We start from the raw sequence: 17,782 nt of genomic DNA, 5'->3' as shown, positions 1-17,782 counted from the left end.
TGTATACTAACCATAATACTATCACTGACCCCAATGTATACTAACCATAATGCTAACACTAGCCCTAATGTATACTAACCATAATGCTAACACTAGCCTAATGTATACTAACCATAATGCTAACACTAGCCCTAATGTATACTAACCGTAATGCTAACACTAGCCCTAATGTATACTAACCGTAATGCTAACACCAGCCTAATGTATACTAACCATAATGCTAACACTAGCCCTAATGTATACTTACCAAAATGCTAACACCAGCCTAATGTATACTAACCATATTGCTAACACTAACCCTAATGTACACTAACCATAATACTAACACTAGCCCTAATATATACTAACCGTAATGCTAACACTAGCCCTAATGTATACTAACCGTAATGCTAACACCAGCCTAATGTATACTAACCATAATGCTAACACTAGCCCTAATGTATACTTACCAAAATGCTAACACCAGCCTAATGTATACTAACCATATTGCTAACACTAACCCTAATGTACACTAACCATAATACTAACACAAGCCTAATGTATACTAACAATAATACTAACAGTAACCCTAATGTATAGTAACCATAACACTAACCCTAACCTTAATGTATACTAACCATAATGCTAACACTAACCCTAATGTATACTAACCATACTACTATTTATGACATCATTTTAACTAACTAGAAATGGTGCAGATGGAAACATTTTAACCATGTTGGCACCCCAAAATTCATCATTGTGCTCTTGACATAATGACTGCATAATATAGCTAGTGGATGATAAGGCTAGATGGAGGGTTATAGCAGAGATGGTGCACACACTGCATTAACACCTAAGCCCAGCGCAACGGCCTAAGAAGGAGCGTTTTCTGATTGAAATGTGTCCTCGCATACTTGGTGATGCTGGCTACCTCTGTAGATTGGGCTATCTGCAGTGCTGGCTCTATGGGCAGTATTCAGTTAGAATCGGAAACTGCTATTTGTCGGAATCCTTGATTCGACCTATTCAATTTTTTTTCACAATAAAATTAACCCTAGAATGTCTGCCTGTGCGTATACATGTGGTGGGAAATATACTGTAGTTTGTAATCCCCCCAGGGGCAGGAACTGGTGTGAATGGTCAAATATTATCAGTAAAGCTCAGCGGAATATGTGTGCGCTACATAAATAACTGGTAATAAATAAATAAAATGCTCCCTGTCCCTCTGTATCCCGTGAATAGATGCTGTGCACATGCACGGATCACTATACAATGTGTACTCAGCGCCATATCCATGATATATGCTGCTGCTCTAGGCACCAATATCTGTTCCAGATATCACAGAGTTTAGTATGCATATATTGTATATTGCCAGGGGTTAAAGTGAGGAGGAACAGGGTGGAACCTCTTATGGTAGGGGGAACTAGGTTTCATCTCTGCCACAGCGCTGAACAGTAATTCCAACAGAAAAGCCTGTCCCAGCAGCTGCTTCTTCTGACATGGCGTATGTGATGTCATGCCATCACCAATGACGTGAAGACGGGCCACTGAGAGGAGCAGGCTCTGTGCTTGCTGAAGACCGGCTGAGAGGAGGCTGGAGGGGCTCACAGATGGGGAAAATGCTGGAGGGACACAGGGCATGGAGCTGCTGAGGGACATTGACAGTGAGATGCTGGAGTTACAAAGACAGATGTGTATAAGCAGCACAACTGTGGACATTATGTGTATAAGGGGCACTATTGTGTGATTTAACATGAACCAAGGTGACTACATGGGAGGTAAGGCACATATTCCCTGGCACTGGTCTAAGCTCTGCCTAATTTGGGGGGGGGGGGGGGGGGGGGTCAGTGTTAGGGGAGAAGAGTTCCACCACCTCTTCAGGACCACTTTAAGCCCTGTATATTGCCTTTGGTCCTGGCAATGTGGGTAATAAGTGGCATGACTGGCATACAATACCTGGCTATTCTATCTGTTATTACTCTGCATTGGATGTATCCTACTAGTGGATATAACACACAAATAATATTTCTTATCTGAGAGCTTCATTATTGATTTTCCTCCATTGGTTATGTAATGTAAACCTGTAGAGATCCATTTGTCGCACCTGTCACCTGTTAGCCAGGATAATGTACTGCAGAGTAATGAATGAAAGGGGAGCCCCGTATCTGGGAAGAGGGGTATTGATCTGGGGCTTTATACACAGGATACAATGTGTATAATTGTCTTTCAGTCTTGTGTATAGTAATCTACAGATGCTGCAATACATTTTACAGTCTATGTAGTAATACGAGTGTCACCAATTTCTGACTCTGCCGCTTTAAAAATACATCCCATTTTCGGCCCGTTTCCTGCACCGTCATGCGTCCCTCCCATGGTCGTCAGTGTCCCCACCTGTATGGTTCCTGTCTGAGTTTAATGACCCTTTGAAGATTTATACACACATGAATACATAGCAATACATTCTTAGATTCCTAAATTATTTTATACATCCAAAATAGACACATGTGTCCACACATACAGGCATGCACGGCTATAGCCCACCCCCCAATTGAAGCTCAAGATACAAAAAATGTCTTGTATATGAGACTAAATGAGAACTGGGGATGAGATGTAACGTGCTGCCAGTTGGGGGCTGTTGGGGATGCCGCACAAACTCTTTTTAAAGGGGCCATCATTTACAAGAAATGCTTTTTGCGTAATTGCCCCTTTAAAAAAAATTGAGTTTGGGCAGTATCCCCCATAGCCACAGGACTCACAATACATTACTGGGGTAATTCAGACCTGCTCGTTAGGCTGCGTATAATCGCTGCCTATCGAGCAGGTAAACGCGCCATACTGAATGCAATAATTTGAGGATCGCTCACCATCAAATGATGTTTCCTCCATTCGATGATAGCTGTAAGCCTGGATGTAGCCTTTCTCATTGTGTCTGGCGCATTGCCAGCCATCCGAATCTGGCGGCTGGCATGCACGTGGACACGTGCCAGGCGCGTGCATCCTCTCTGATGACAGCGGCTCCATCTGTATCCTGCACGTTGATGGCCAAAATAGGGATGGGTGTTGATGTCATGTGATGTCCGTTCGCTCCGGGAGTGTGTACATGCGCATGAGCGACTATGCACACTCCCCGATCATCAAAAACGGGGCCAAATTTCCCTATTTACTGAGAAGACCTGAATCAGCCCCCACATCCTGGCCTGGCAGTCTCTTTTAATCTTCATTGTTACTTTCCAGAAGACAAGCCATGGTTTCCTACATGACCCACAGGGTTAAGAGAGATGATTACGCAGAAGCATTTGTCTCTGTTTCTGCCTCTCCTGTCAGGCCTGTGGCACAGACCCCGTGGAGATGATTTATAGGATAATAGGTCTGTAGTCTAGTACCGCTGTCAGAGACTGATGAAGGGTGATGCTGGAATCCATAACCCTGATAGGGAACATATAAGTAAGGCATTGATGTGCAATTAGGGGACACATGTCATGCATATCCTGTGCCCCTGCTTATAATACAGTCTATCATTTCTCTGCCGATAATGAAGTTGTTCATCGTAACATTGGTCCTGCAAATTCATTTCAATGCATTTATAGAAACTGTAAAGGCGCGTACACACTGGGCGACATTGAGCTGAAAGCCGCTCAGTTTTGTCGTTTATGCAGCTTTCAGCTCGAAAGCCGCCCGGTGTGTACGGGGCAGTGATGAGTGGTGATGTGTGCTTGAGCATCGTCGCTGTTCTGGACGCTCATCTGCTGGTATTACCAGCAGGTGAATGGTGGGGTGGATGGATTTCTGTAGCGTCCATAGCGTCCTGCAGTGATTTACAGAACATACAAAAAAAGTGAAGCAGCGCTGACAATTATACACAACTACGTGGGATTGCCTGTAAACTAATAAAATTTATTTAGACAGTTTGTATGATAAAATGAAGAAATGTATAAAAAATAATAGTAATAACAATTTATTAACAATTGGAACTCTCCTGTTTTAGACCAATTCACCAATATTAAGCGGTATGATATGTCCCTTCTGAGTGTTCTATATTGGAGGGTATTAAGCTGTATTTAGTGTGGAAGTCTCCATCAGATGTGTGATAGGGTTTCCGGCTTTAGGGTCCAAAGAAGTCCTCACTATGGTGTGGCTGTGCACTGGTGGTAATTTGCCGCTGGAGTGTGCTTGTAGGAGCCTTTATGGTTGCCTTCCCTTGGAGTTCTGGATGGAGGTTTCCTTCAGTCTTAGTGAACAGCTTTAATCTCACCCCTTTGATGATAATTTGGATGGTTCACTCAGGTGTGGTCGGGGCGCTTTGGTGATGGTCAATTCTGGATATTGCAGGAGGTCCCTTCTAGAAACACCGACGCGTTTCGCTGATTTAATGTCAGCTTTTTCAAGGTGGTAAATCAGTGGGCAGGGGAAAAATGCTTAGCCCAACGAATTCCCCATCATCGGCCTTCAGACACGATGGGCAATATCACCCAGTGTGTATGGACCTTTAGTCATTTACTGGGACATATCCTTCTTGTGAAGAGGTTCCATTTCTCATTATTTGTCTGTAAAATGTTCAGTGTAAATATAGAAATGTAAATGTACATACCTCCCGACTGTCACCCTTTTCGAGGACAGTCCTGATTTTGAAAGCATCATCACACCCGCGGGGCGCAGGTTTCCGCAGTAAGGGGGGCAGTTGGAGACAAGGCCGGTAACAGAAATCTCAGGGCCCGGAACACTGTTATCTCTGCGGCCCCCCCAACACTGAATGCGGATTGTTATTAAATTGCATATTGAATGTCTTTTTGGTATTATTAGAAATACACAGATAATTAATATTTACAATGCAATATAATAGGGAAGGGCAGATAGGACGGCACAGCATTGTGCATTGTGTGGTTTGGTGTGTTGCACGATGTCACTAAACTCATTAGTACGGGTAGCCAGACAGGAGACTAGGCAACCATGCTTTCAGACCCTGAATCCCTCAAAGCCTTGGGGCCCCTCAACTGGTTGGGGCCTGTGTCCCCTTTGACACACCCTGTCGCCTGCGCTGGTTGAAGGGGGGGGACCCGCGCCATGACTGCAGCTCCCAGAGCGCTGGGCATGCATCCACAGTAATGGCAATTGGGGGACATGACTCATGAATGCATAATTTCTGCAAAAGCCATGCCACTTTTTCGGCGTGTTCCAGAATCGGTCCATGTTGGGTGGTATACTTTAAAAAAAAATTGATTTAGATTGACTGGAATTCCATTTGCACTTGCGCAGAGTGATGTGGTAGCTGCAGGGGATGCTGGGAGGGATTTGATTGTATGCGTTTGACAGCACAATGTCATAGATTTCAATAGCAATGAACTGCCGCACAGCCCGGGCTTCGCTCCACAGAAGGTTCTGTCCTCCCTGAACTGACCTTAGGACACCTGCGTCACGGTGTGACAAGTGTACAGCTCCAGTCAAACCCCCCTCCAGGAAATGTAGCATACCCTCTAACATTTCATGCATAAAAATCGGTACAAATTGGGGTAGGGGGCGTGGTCAGGTGTAAAGGGCGTGTGGCTATGGTACAGTTGGGGGCTTTTCTGGTGCAGCATATGAGTACAATCCCATTGCACATCAGTGTGAACAGGGGACAGTGGTGTATATTATGCACATTAAGCACCCCCGCCGGCTTGGCACTAGGAAATCGCCACAGCTGCCGCAGAAACTCTGGGTGAGCAGCCTGTCAGAGATAGCACTGAGGTTCTGCAACAGCTCAGTCCGGTACTTATGTATTATCAGGGTGCCCATTATGTAGTTTACATAGTGGTGTATCCAGAATACTAATACAGCACTATGCTGGCTACGTAAACTACGTAAGTGGCTCTGGAGCCCCAAAAATACACAATGCTTAATATCGCCACTATCCACATCATACCCCCAGTATCCATGTCGGCGTGGAGTTGATTTTATAAAGTGTGGCGAGTGCAGCGAGCCACCGAGCCCGAAGCGTGACCAACCAGTGTAGGGGCTTTTTGCCGGTACAGACCTTTCAAAACCGATACTGTGCCGGCGAAATCGGCATAGTTGGAGGCTATGATGCAGTAAAACCCCTAAAAACAGGATTTTCTCTGTAGTACATCTCACCATTGGAGGGATAGCAGGGGGAGCATGTTAGGATTTTATTTTCTAATTGGTTCCTGTGAATGGTTGTGTGGGGTCCGCAGTGCATTGCTCTGCCAAGGGCGTGCAGTGCTTTTAAGATGGTCCTGGTGGTGCGTTATCTAATGGAGCCCATAGACGCTCCATTTTTGCTGGAGCAACACATAGTACGGTACAAAAAGTATGTGCTGCACATACTTTTTGTACTAGTTACACATCGTATCGGATCGCAGTGCATGCACAAGGCAAGCGATCCGATATGATGTGTACTTTAAAAGTACAAAACAGACCGCCAAAATGGAGTGTGTATGGGCTCCTTATCTCTTTTACACTACCAGCATCTGTACAGGCTGTGGACCCCTATATCCCGCTTCTACCCTACTCCCCTACACCATCCCTCCCAACTTTTGTAATTTGGCATGCAAGACCTTCCATGCTGAGAAGGGGGCGGGATCTCGGATAGGAAGGGAATGGTCTTAGTTGGAGGGGGCATGGCTGAGGAGCCACGACCACCGGGAGTGCCCAGCATTCTCCAATTAACGGGACTGTCCTGCTGTAATCGGAACAGTTGGGAGGTTTGCATACACACACACACACTCATGCAGTCCCATCAACCAATGAGAGCCATTTAAAAAAACAAAAACGTTCAGACATGATCACATGGCTGCAAATTCACAGGCCAGTCAATTATCGATAGACTGGGAGTATCAGGGAAAACGCAGGGCAGGTTTTCACTCTGGCTGGGCAGCGATGACCTGAACTTAGGGCTCTGCAAATTAGCAGCCCAGCGATCAAGTCTGAATAACCCTCATTTTTCCCAAATGGGAACACCAGGACAGGTGTCCTCATTTGGAAACAAGGGGAAAAATGGGTTAATTTAATATAGTAAGAGATTGATGGTCATTGTTGGGTCACATCACTGAGGTAATGGGTTCTTTTCCATCCAGGGCATTATACTGTATGTGTGGGTGGTCCTTCCTACTAGAGGAGCCTTGGCAATGCCCCATGTTTGGTACAATGCTATGGTGCAGCATACTCGCCCCATTCCATTAGGGACAAGATGCTCTGTTCCTGGACTTCCATGTCAGTGGCAGTTGCAGATGCGGGGCTGTACCACAGTCCAAAATTCAGATAGGGGAGCTCCTCCAACTGCCACCCAAACACCACAGTCTGGGATTCATTGGCAGGATTGGCTCCCCTTTTTGAATTTTGGACAGTGGACGCCTCTGCAACTGCCACTGGCAAGGAAGTCCAGGTGCAGATCATCTTGTCCCTCCTGGAAAGGGGCATGTTGGGAGGTATGTAACACTTCCAATGCACCTCCGGGGTCATTTGTTATTTGTACCCCTCCCCCTTTCTCCCCTCAACGTCCCCTTATTATTAGCAACGTCCCCTGATTATTAGAGGGTCACTTACCAGCTTCACCGGACATTTCCCAATTTCTGCCCTAGATCCGCCCCTAAATTCCTTTTTATATAATATTCCGGCAAAGGATCCCGAAATAATTTTACACAAACATTACGGTGGTTGTTGCTTTTATTAAATAGCTATTCTTGAAGAAAAAAGAAAAAGTTGTACCAAATATCAGCAAAACAGAAAATATCTATTCATTGTAACATGAAAAAGAACCCATTTTTGTATTGTCCGGGCTGTACATTCACATCCGCTCTCCGTTATTGTGGAAATGAGGCTTTGTTGTATATACAAGAAGTGTGACACTTGTAAAAATAAGCAGAAATCATATAGAGTCACGTTCTCAGTGCTCAGACGCAGTATTTCCAGAAACATTCGGACAGGTTCCCCGCGCGCTTCTTCTGTTGCTTACGCTCTTTGGATTGTAGACGGCTCAGTAGTGATATCCGTGGATGCTTGTCAAAAAATTCCTAAAGGACAGAAATGATTACTATTATTATTACTCTTCTTTATTATAGGGTTGACCTAACAGTGTTATACACTAAGGCAGTGAGTGGTTCCCAAACGTTCTTGAATCACCGCCTTAGAGCATTTATTTCTCAGTGCCCCCAAGAGAAATTTTTTTATTGATACATTTTAGAAAAAATATTAACTTAAGTAAATTGTGCTAAGGTCCGGGGCATAATAATATGGTGTCTGGGGTATAATATGGTGCCTGGGGCATAAGTGGGGGCATAATATGGTTTCTGGGGCATAAAAAAATGGGGCATATTAAGGTGTCCTGGGCATTACTGTAAGGGGCATAATATGGTGCATTAGGGGCATTACTGCAGAGGGGCATAATATTGTGTATTTGGCATTACGGAGTGGTGCATACTATTGTTTAAGGGGTATTACTGTGTGAGGCATAGTTTGGTGCAAGGGGCATTACTGTATGTGTAATAATTTAGTCCAAGGGGCATTACTGTGTGGTGCATAATATAGTATAAGAGGCATTACTATATGGTGCAAAGGGTATAATATGGTGTAAGGGGCATTACTGTGTGGTGCATAATATAGTATAAGAGGCATTACTATGTGGTGCAAAGGGTATAATATGGTGTAAGGGGCATTGTTGTATGGGGCATTACAATGTGGGGTATAATATGTGTACGTAAGGTAATGGGCATGAATTAGGATTTTTTTCCTGTGGTGCCCAATATCTGGGGATGCCGAGTCCCAAACTGGGGTGTAAGGTAGTTCTTCCTGCAGGTAGGCCACGACTTTGCAGGGAGGTCACGCCTCTGTTCATTTTTAGAATGTCCATTGGGGGGGGGGGCACTTTCAGCTGTTTGCAATGGGAGCCAAATTGTCTAGAAACAGCCTTGGTTCAGAGTACATAATAAACCCCCTACAGAGATGAACATAAATATCCATCATATAAATCATAGTTCATAGTATAAAATAGAAACCTGGAAAACCAAGTACAGTCCTGACTAATGTCAGGCAGCGTGGACTGTCACTCACCTGTTTCATGCTGTCGTCAATATTGTAAGTTCCTAGACTGAGACCTAATAGACACAAAATAACAAACATTTCAATAAAAACGATGTAATACTGTACTACATTAGCAACACAGATATCGTCTATTATTTATTACTAAATGTGTATTAATTTATCTGTGGAGTGATGTGTTCTTATACGTCTTATGGCCCTTCCTTGTGAGACCACACCTTTTCTGCGGTGTGCACTTTTATTATTCATAGCGGTTGGGAGGGGGGTCAAAAACCCTATCAAAAGTATGGGGCAGGTCCAGAAGCAAATGACAGGGTGGAACGTTGATAGGTATGGGGTGGTGAGTTGATTCATGTACATTTGCATGGACCAAAGGGTTTTTTTCCCACTACAAAAGGTGTGGTCTCACAGGACAGTGAGTGACAGGAGGAGGTAGGGGATGACAAGTATAGGCAGTGGGTGATGGGGAGAAAAAGAGGGCGACAAGAGGGTGACTGATGCAATGGATGACAGAGGGAAGGCAAAAGGGAGAAGCAGTGGGCAATGGACAGGGAGAAGGTAACTGAGAGTGGGTGAAAGGGAGAGGTAGCAGGTGATAGAGTGAGGGTGACAGACAGATGCAGAGGGACTAGAGTGGGTGAAAGGAAGAAGCAGTGGGTGAGAGGCACAAGATATGTACAAAGGTAAAGTGGGTTAATAGGGGTAAAAGTGTTCACTTGAACATGAAGGGAAAGTATCAGCGGTGGGGATGTACAGGTAAAATAAATGAGGAGGAGAGGGAGCGAGTGGGGGAGAAAAATGAGATGGTATAGGTGTAGAGAGAAAGTGAAAGTATTTGTGAGGAAGAGAGAAGGGGGAGAGAGAAAGTGTGTGAGTGTGTGTGTGTGTGAAAGAGAGAAGATGATGGGGCAAGAAAGAAGGAAGGGGGAGAGAGCTGGGGAGCAAGAGAGAAGGAGAAAGTGATTGAGAGAGGGGGAGAGAAGGGGTGAGAGAGGGAGGTAGAAAGGTGGGTTTGGATAGTGAGTGAAAGACAGAGAAAAAGTGAGTGAGTGATAAAGTGAGTGATAGAGAAAGGGAGCGAAAGTGAGTGAGAGAGAAAGTAAGTGGGATAGAATGTGAGAGCTGAATAGGCTCTCTGTATCACTGCTCCGAACCTCACACCTCAGCAGTCCGCTACCTCCCTGTGTGACGGCAGCACCTCTGGAAGAGGCAGACTGTATACCATACCCACACGTGGTCACACTCCATACCTCACAACATGACCCTCTCCAGGGGGGACACATTGCTCTGCTCCTGGACTTCTCTCTACATTTCTGATTGCGATCACCTGTGGTGAAATACCTGTCTTATCAATTCACCTGTTCAATACAGGTGATGGCAATCATACATTACCAGGGAAGTCCAGGAGCAGAGCAATGTATCCCTCCTGGATTGGGTCATGTTGGGAGGTATACCATTGTATGGAAAGACTTGTTGCTCCGGGAGTTCCGGCTGCACAGAGCACAAAGGGGCAGGAAAAGCAGATGTCAGGGGGCATTGTACAGCACCGGGCTGTCTGTACAAGGTCTCAGCTCCTCTTCTCTCTGGCGTGCTTAGATATCCACTGATTGCCAGGAGACAGGAACATGCACACGGATTGCTCTGTTTCTGAACGTTCCTCTCAATTTATGATTGCCATCACCTGTGGTCAAACACCTTTCTCATCAATGAACCTGATAAAAAAAAACAGGTGATGGCACCCCCCCCCCCCCCCCCTTGGAATGACTTTCCCACTGCTCGCAGTACTGAGTGAGCCAAGACTTACTTGGAGCTGTGTATGCCGTGGGGAGGAGGCCGCAGCTGAAGTCAGCCGCCCCCCCCTCCCCTCATGATGCCCCTGGGGATCGTCTGAGTTTTCTGGGGATGCCCCCAAACAAGCAGAGCAGAGAGGAGATAGGGGCACGCGTTCTGTGAGACGGCGGCTACCTGCTCGCTGAGCTCCGAATACTCGTAGCCCAGTTAGCAGATCTGAATTAGGCCCATGACACCAGTCACTATTTCCCCATGTATAGATGCTGCGCACATCTATTGGGCCGATTCTATCACAGCCCATGTTGGGCCGATGTCACAGCACATAAATCAACTCTATGATTTTTTTTAAAATATTATCAGATTGACACTTACTGACATAATTATGTAATACAATAATACAGCAGCAGCGTGTAAGTGGGGTGCAGGGGTAGGGATGGCAAGACCAAGACTTAGAAGCCATCAGTCTTCAGTATCATTAGTTTTATAGTTTACTGTAGTAAATGTGATGTCCCCGGATCTCAATAAATATAAAGATTCTGTTACTGTACCTTCTTTGCTGAAAATATCGTCTGTATCAATGCTGGAATCTCTGCCGGTGTCTAGGAATTCCGGGAGAGTCTGCAGCAAGCCAGAGTCATCCCAACTGTGCAGGTCTGCAAACTCTATCCGGGGGTCTGTTGTAACAAATGTAACAGAACGTCCATGACTGATGTTGGTGGACATGATATCGTTTACACGGAAACGTCGATGCTACAGGTTATTACACTAGTGCAGTCCTAAGCTTTTCTTCACTGAGGCACTCGCAGCCTGAGTGCCGGGCACAGGAGAAGAATCATTCAATGTTAAGTAACCATCAAATTATTTCTGTTCGTGTACATGTACACATACGTTCCCATCCCTGCACATGCATTCGTCTGATGGGGGCGTTAACCTGCTTGCTAGGCTGTGAAAAAATGCATGTCTGAATTGGGCCCTTAGAGTTAGACTTAAAAGTCATAGTTAAGGATCCATCGACATAAAAATTGCAATATAAGGTACTCTCCCAGATTGTCCAGGGGGCTACTGAAAGTCTTCTAGAGCCACAGCAGTCATATTGGGGGAAGTAAGCGGTCTGGGTGGCCACTGATGCGTTTTAATAGCCATGTCCCCTTGTTTTACAAAGCTGGTAGTCATGTCATGGTATAATGGGGGGCAGTGGCGGCTCCAGAGGCAGGGCTACAGCACAGTCTAAAATTCAAATGGGGGAGCCGCACCCACTGTCAGTGAGTCCGTTTAGAATGACAGTTGGTGGCAGTTGCTGTATCTCCCCTATTTACAGCCCCCATCTGGAACCTAGCTAGCTTTCATTTTATAGAATGTACTGGATAAGTGATAGCTCTATATATATATATATATATATATATATATATATATATATATATATATATAAACAATGAAGGAGAGCGTCACTCCGGGGCTTGTGAATAACAAGAATTTGAATTCAGCGTTATGTCAACGCATTTCGGGTATAACCCGTCATCAGGACATAAACAAGTGAAATGAAAACAGTGCATTAAGTACATACCAGCGTGTGGGTGTTCCCCCTCCCACACGCTGGTATGTACTTAATGCACTGTTTTCATTTCACTTGTTAATGTCCTGACGACGGGTTATACCCGAAACGCGTTGACATAACGCTGAATTAAAATTCTTGTTATTCACAAGTGACGCTCTCCTTCATTGTTTGTATTTGAGAGTCCCACGGCTCTCAGTGCGGGCACCCGGGCAGGTCAACATCGCCACCTTTCCTGTTGGCACAGGAGTGCCGGGCTACAAAACTGCTATATATATATAGTTTCAAGGTGATGGATAGATAGATGGAAATAGATAGGTAGATATTAGAGATAGATAGATAGATATTAGATAGAGATATAGAAATAGATAGATAGATAGATAGATAGATAGATAGATAGATATTAGATAGAGATTTATAGATAGATAGAGAGATAGATAGATAGAGATAGATAGAGCTATAGATAGATAGATAGATAGATAGATAGATAGATAGATAGATAGATAGATAGATAGATAGATATTAGATATATACAGTAGATAGATAGATAGATAGATAAATACAATAGATAGATAGATAGATAGATAGATAGATAGATAGATAGATAGATAGATAGATAGATAGAGATATATTAGATAGAGATAGATAGATAGATAGATAGATAGATAGATAGATAGATAGATAGATAGATAGATAGATAGATAGATATTAGATATATAGATAGATAGATATTAGATAGAGAGAGATAGACAGTTTGATAGATAGATAGATAGATAGATAGATAGATAGATAGATAGATAGATAGATAGATAGATATTAGAGAGAGATAGACAGATAGATAGATAGATAGATAGATAGATATTAGAGAGATAGACAGATAGATAGATAGATAGATAGATAGACAGACAGACAGACAGACAGACAGACAGACAGACAGACAGACAGACAGACAGACAGACAGACAGATAGATAGATAGATAGATAGATAGATAGATAGATATTAGAGAGATAGACAGATAGATAGATAGATAGATAGATAGATAGATAGTCTGAATTATCTTAACTTCCTGATACCAGATAACACTACCTTACAGTAACTGTGGTTATTATGGTGCATACATTTGCGAACATTTTGAATTTATTCTATTTGTATCATGTGGTTTAATGAAATTCTCATAAAACACATGCGGGCGTTGCAAAATGTTAATATAATTGTTACTGGGGAAGACGAATTAAAACTGAGAGATAAAGTAACAACTAATCAACTGCTAGTTGTCATTTTTAAAACACAGCCTGTAAAATGACAGTTAGAAGCTTATTGATTAGTCATTTATCTCTCTCCCCATAGCCATAATATTCTGGATAGGGGTGACAAGGAGTTCATGCATCGCGAGTCACTGTAACGGGTCTTACAGCTATAATGACATTCATCTTAGGACAAATTCTAACACCAAATATTAAGACTCAGCCATTAAAAAATATACTTTATGTATAAGAAGGTCTCGGGCTTCTGCAATGTTTATTTGCTATAACTTTCCCCTATGATTGCTTGATTTATTTCCCTACACTGGTTAAGTAGTTAATATATTATGATCAATGTTTTATCGCCCACCTACTGGATTTAATATATTTACGCTGTTTAACCACCGTAACTTGCTCTAATATTCTCCGCCCCAACAAAAATATACACTATGCCGTAAAAGCTATATATCACTGAAACATAAACGAGGAACCCTTTGAGTGCCAAGTGGATTTGTGAAAATTGCCAAGCAAACATTCTCATTGATCACAATGACCTGTAATGTTTTACATTATATATAGGGAAATATCCTCCTTTTTTTGCGCAACATTTTTTTAAATTTGAATTTATATAACAAATTTGAGCGACGCTGGCATTTTTAGCGGATATTATATTGCGCATCTCTCACAGAGGCGTGGGCACTGAAAGGGTTAAACGTTGCAAGCTATTAAACATACAGGATTCTGCAACATGTTAACTGAAAAAATGATACCGATACAGTGAGAAAATAATGTATAAAATATTACTTGCACTGAATGTAATGAAATTTGTTACTTTGTAATTGCTTTCAGGGCTATTATGCAGCAGTCTAGATCATTAATTTTAACAGGGAAAGTGGAAATGGCAATTTAATTTTAAATATTTGAAGGTGACTGAATATTTAGGGGAAATGTATTTATAATGCCGCATCTTTAAGTTATACACCAGTCTGCGTTATTTGGGCAATATCATTTTAACAGAAGTCATTTCTCCTAAGTTGAGAAGGACAGAGGTGACTGAGGTTCTGAGTTACTGCTAATGGATTGTTTAAATGCAGGCATTTTAATCTGTGCTTTAAAGCAACTTCTTTTCTGCATTTTAAAAATCCTCTTGACCTCTTTTTTTATGATCACTCATCTCCAGGACAGTTATTAGATAAGGCTGCAAAATAACCTTGAATTCAAAGAGAGTTTAGCATTTCAAACATAGGACAATTACAGAAACTAATAATCCTAAAATGTGCTTACCTGGTAACCGAAAGGCGACCCCTCGTGGGTCAATGATTGGAAGCGATAAGAGGGGACCAAAAAAACAGGCAATGATCATACAGTAACAGACAGGCTTCTGCATGGCTGCTGGGGAGGTGTGGAAGGCTGGCTCTGTGTCTCGTGTGCCAGGATCGTCCTTAAATCTCAGTCTCATCAAATAGGTGTCATCCTTATATACCGTGCTATGACGACATAGAAAACATCACTCTGCTATCCCGCATCCAAAAAGACTAATGGTGAGCCAATGGTTCCATCCGTGTTGAATTCTAAATGCAAGGCACTTTGCATTGATGTCATTCTTCAAGGTTCATCAACAACAAATTTACTGTCTCGTAGGCCCTTGCTACAAACTGTTACAGCAAATGTGCCATAGCCAATCTGCCTTCAATGAAAAAAAAAAAGTAACTTTCTCTTATAAATCATGAGTTAAGAAAGGGTCAAGTCTTGTTGGAGATGACCAGGGCAATGAGACAGGTGATTTATGGGCTCCTACCTGGTTTGACGTAGAAGACCAGGCTTTGAAAAGTGGATTTTTTAGTGCGCAGGATGGATGAGATGTCAGGTTCTGTTTGGGTCATCTGTCAATACATTTAGAAGATGAATTGTCTGTTAATTATATTTGGTGTTTCCAATGAAGTTGTGAAAATTGCATTTTATTTAAAGAATATTTGTATTTATAAATATGTGACTTTAAGAAAGGGGTCTACAATAATGGTCGGGTAGACTTCACAACGGGGGCAAAAGGGGGCAGTCTGTATAGCATATTGTGACCCCCATATGCTATACAGACTGAGGTCAGGTATGTGGAAGATGGGCAAGACACAAAGAATTGGTAAGGGACAAGATAATAGAGTTCCGCAGGAGGCCATCCATGGGATACAAGGACAGTTGAGGGAGGGGGGCATACAGGATGGCAGGAATGTAAAGACAGGGGCAGACAGATCCGAAAGGGCAGGTGGCAGACAAGACATAAGGCGGCAGGAAAGAAAAGTGAGGCAGACTTGACACAAAGGACTGGAAATGCAGAGGGGCAGTTACAAGGGGAAAGGGAGAAGAGGGGAAGGCAAGATGCAAGGGGCATGATGCAAAGACGGGGCAGATAAGATGCAAGGAGGAAGGAAAGCAGATGGGGCAGACAAGACACAAGGGGGCAGGAAAGCAAAGGGGAGGCAGACTATATACATGAGTGCAGGAATGTAAAGACAGGGACAGACAAATCCCAAAGGGCAGAGGGCAGACAAGACATAAGGAGGCAGGAAAGCAAAGGGAGGCAGACCTGATACAAAGGACCGGACATGAGGGGGGGGGGGGCAGAAGAGGGTAAGCAGGCATGATGCAAAGATAGGGCAGATAAGACAAGGAGGAGGGAATGTAGAGGGGAAGCAGGCAATGGGGCAGAAAAGCAAATAGGAGGCAGACTAGATACATAAGGGCAGGAATGTAAAGAGAGGGACAGATAAATTCCAAAGGGCAGGAGGCAGACAAGACCTGCAGAGGGGGCAGACACAAGGGGCAGGATGCAAATAGGGGGCTGATAAGACACAAGGGGGAATGAAAGCAGAGGGACAGGAATGCAGATGGGAAAACAGATGATGCAAGGAGACAGGAATGTGGAAGGCAGAAGACATAAGGAATGAATTCTAATTCTGATTCCAGATCCAAAATAGGGGAACAGGACTATGTGGGACATGCAGTACAAGATACAGGAACAAGGCAAACAAAAACATGAGTCCGGGTCTCCAACTATCCACATACCCTTGCCAACCACAACAGGGCAGAAGCTGCTGCAGCAGCCAGAGCAGGTCTCCAACTATTCAACTTACCTTCCTAACCACAGCAGGGCAGGAGCGAATGCAGCAGCCAGAGCAGGTATCTAATTATCCACCTTCCCTTGCCAACCACAACAGGGCAGAAGCTGCTGCAGTAGAGAGCAGGTCTCCAACTATTCAACTTCCCTTCCCAACCACAGCAGGGCAGAAGCTGCTGCAGCAGCCAGAGCAGGTCTCCAACTATCCACCTTCCCTTCCCAACCACAGCAGGGCAGAATCTGCTGCAGCAGCCAGAGCAGGTCTCCAACTATCCACCTTCCCAACCACAGCAGGGCAGAAGCTGCTGCAGCATCCAGAGCAGGTCTCCAACTATCCACCTTCCCAACCACAGCAGGGCAGAAGCTGCTGCAGCATCCAGAGCAGGTATCCAACTATCCACCTTCCCAACCACAGCAGGGCAGAAGCTGCTGCAGCAGCCAGAGCAGGTCTCCAACTATCCACCTTCCCTTCCCAACCACAGCAGGGCAGAAGCTGCTGCAGCAGCCAGAGCAGGTCTCCAACTATCCACCTTCCCAACCACAGCAGGGCAGAAGCTGCTGCAGCAGCCAGAGCAAGTATCCAACTATCCACCTTCCCTACCACAGCAGGGCAGAAGCTGCTGCAGCAGCCAGAGCAATTCTTCAACTATCCACCTTCCCTTCCCAACCACAGCAGGACAGGAGCTGCTGCAGCAGCCAGAGCAAGTCTCTAACTATCCACCTACCCTTCCCAACCACAGCATGGCAGAAGCTGCTGCAGCAGCCAGAGCAAGTATCCAACTATCCACCTTCCCTTCCCAACCACAGCAGGGCAGAAGCTGCTGCAGCAGCCAGAGCAAGTATCCAACTATCCACCTTCCCTTCCCAACCACAGCAGGGCAGAAGCTGCTGCAGCAGCCAGAGCAAGTATCCAACTATCCACCTTCCCTTCCCAACCACAGCAGGGCAGAACCTGCTGCAGCAGCCAGAGCAAGTATCCAACTATCCACCTTCCCTTCCCAACCACAGCAGGGCAGAAGCTGCTGCAGCAGCCAGATTAAACCCATCTGCGAACGTGGTCCTTCTGTGGGGCG

The 17,782-nt window shown here is 44.3% G+C and overlaps 1 protein-coding gene across 1 annotated transcript; it reads right to left on the bottom strand.

Annotated features, from left to right (window-relative positions):
• Positions 1–7,647: 7,647 nt before the first annotated feature.
• UTS2 (urotensin 2) lies at positions 7,648–15,056 on the bottom strand. The gene is made up of 4 exons (XM_083161769.1): positions 14,882–15,056; positions 11,352–11,477; positions 9,025–9,068; positions 7,648–7,988 (listed from the first exon to the last, which is right to left on the bottom strand). Exons 1-4 carry the CDS (start codon positions 15,054–15,056, stop codon positions 7,869–7,871), a joined length of 465 nt encoding a protein of 154 aa, XP_083017895.1. The 3' UTR covers positions 7,648–7,868.
• Between the last annotated feature and the right edge of the window lie 2,726 nt (positions 15,057–17,782).

This window comes from Crinia signifera, chromosome 19 (genome assembly GCF_055691185.1).
Source record: "Crinia signifera chromosome 19, ASM5569118v1, whole genome shotgun sequence".
NCBI lineage: Eukaryota > Metazoa > Chordata > Amphibia > Anura > Myobatrachidae > Crinia > Crinia signifera.
The sequence above is the reverse complement of the archived record's forward strand: the minus strand, read 5'-3'. Positions and strand labels throughout refer to the sequence as shown.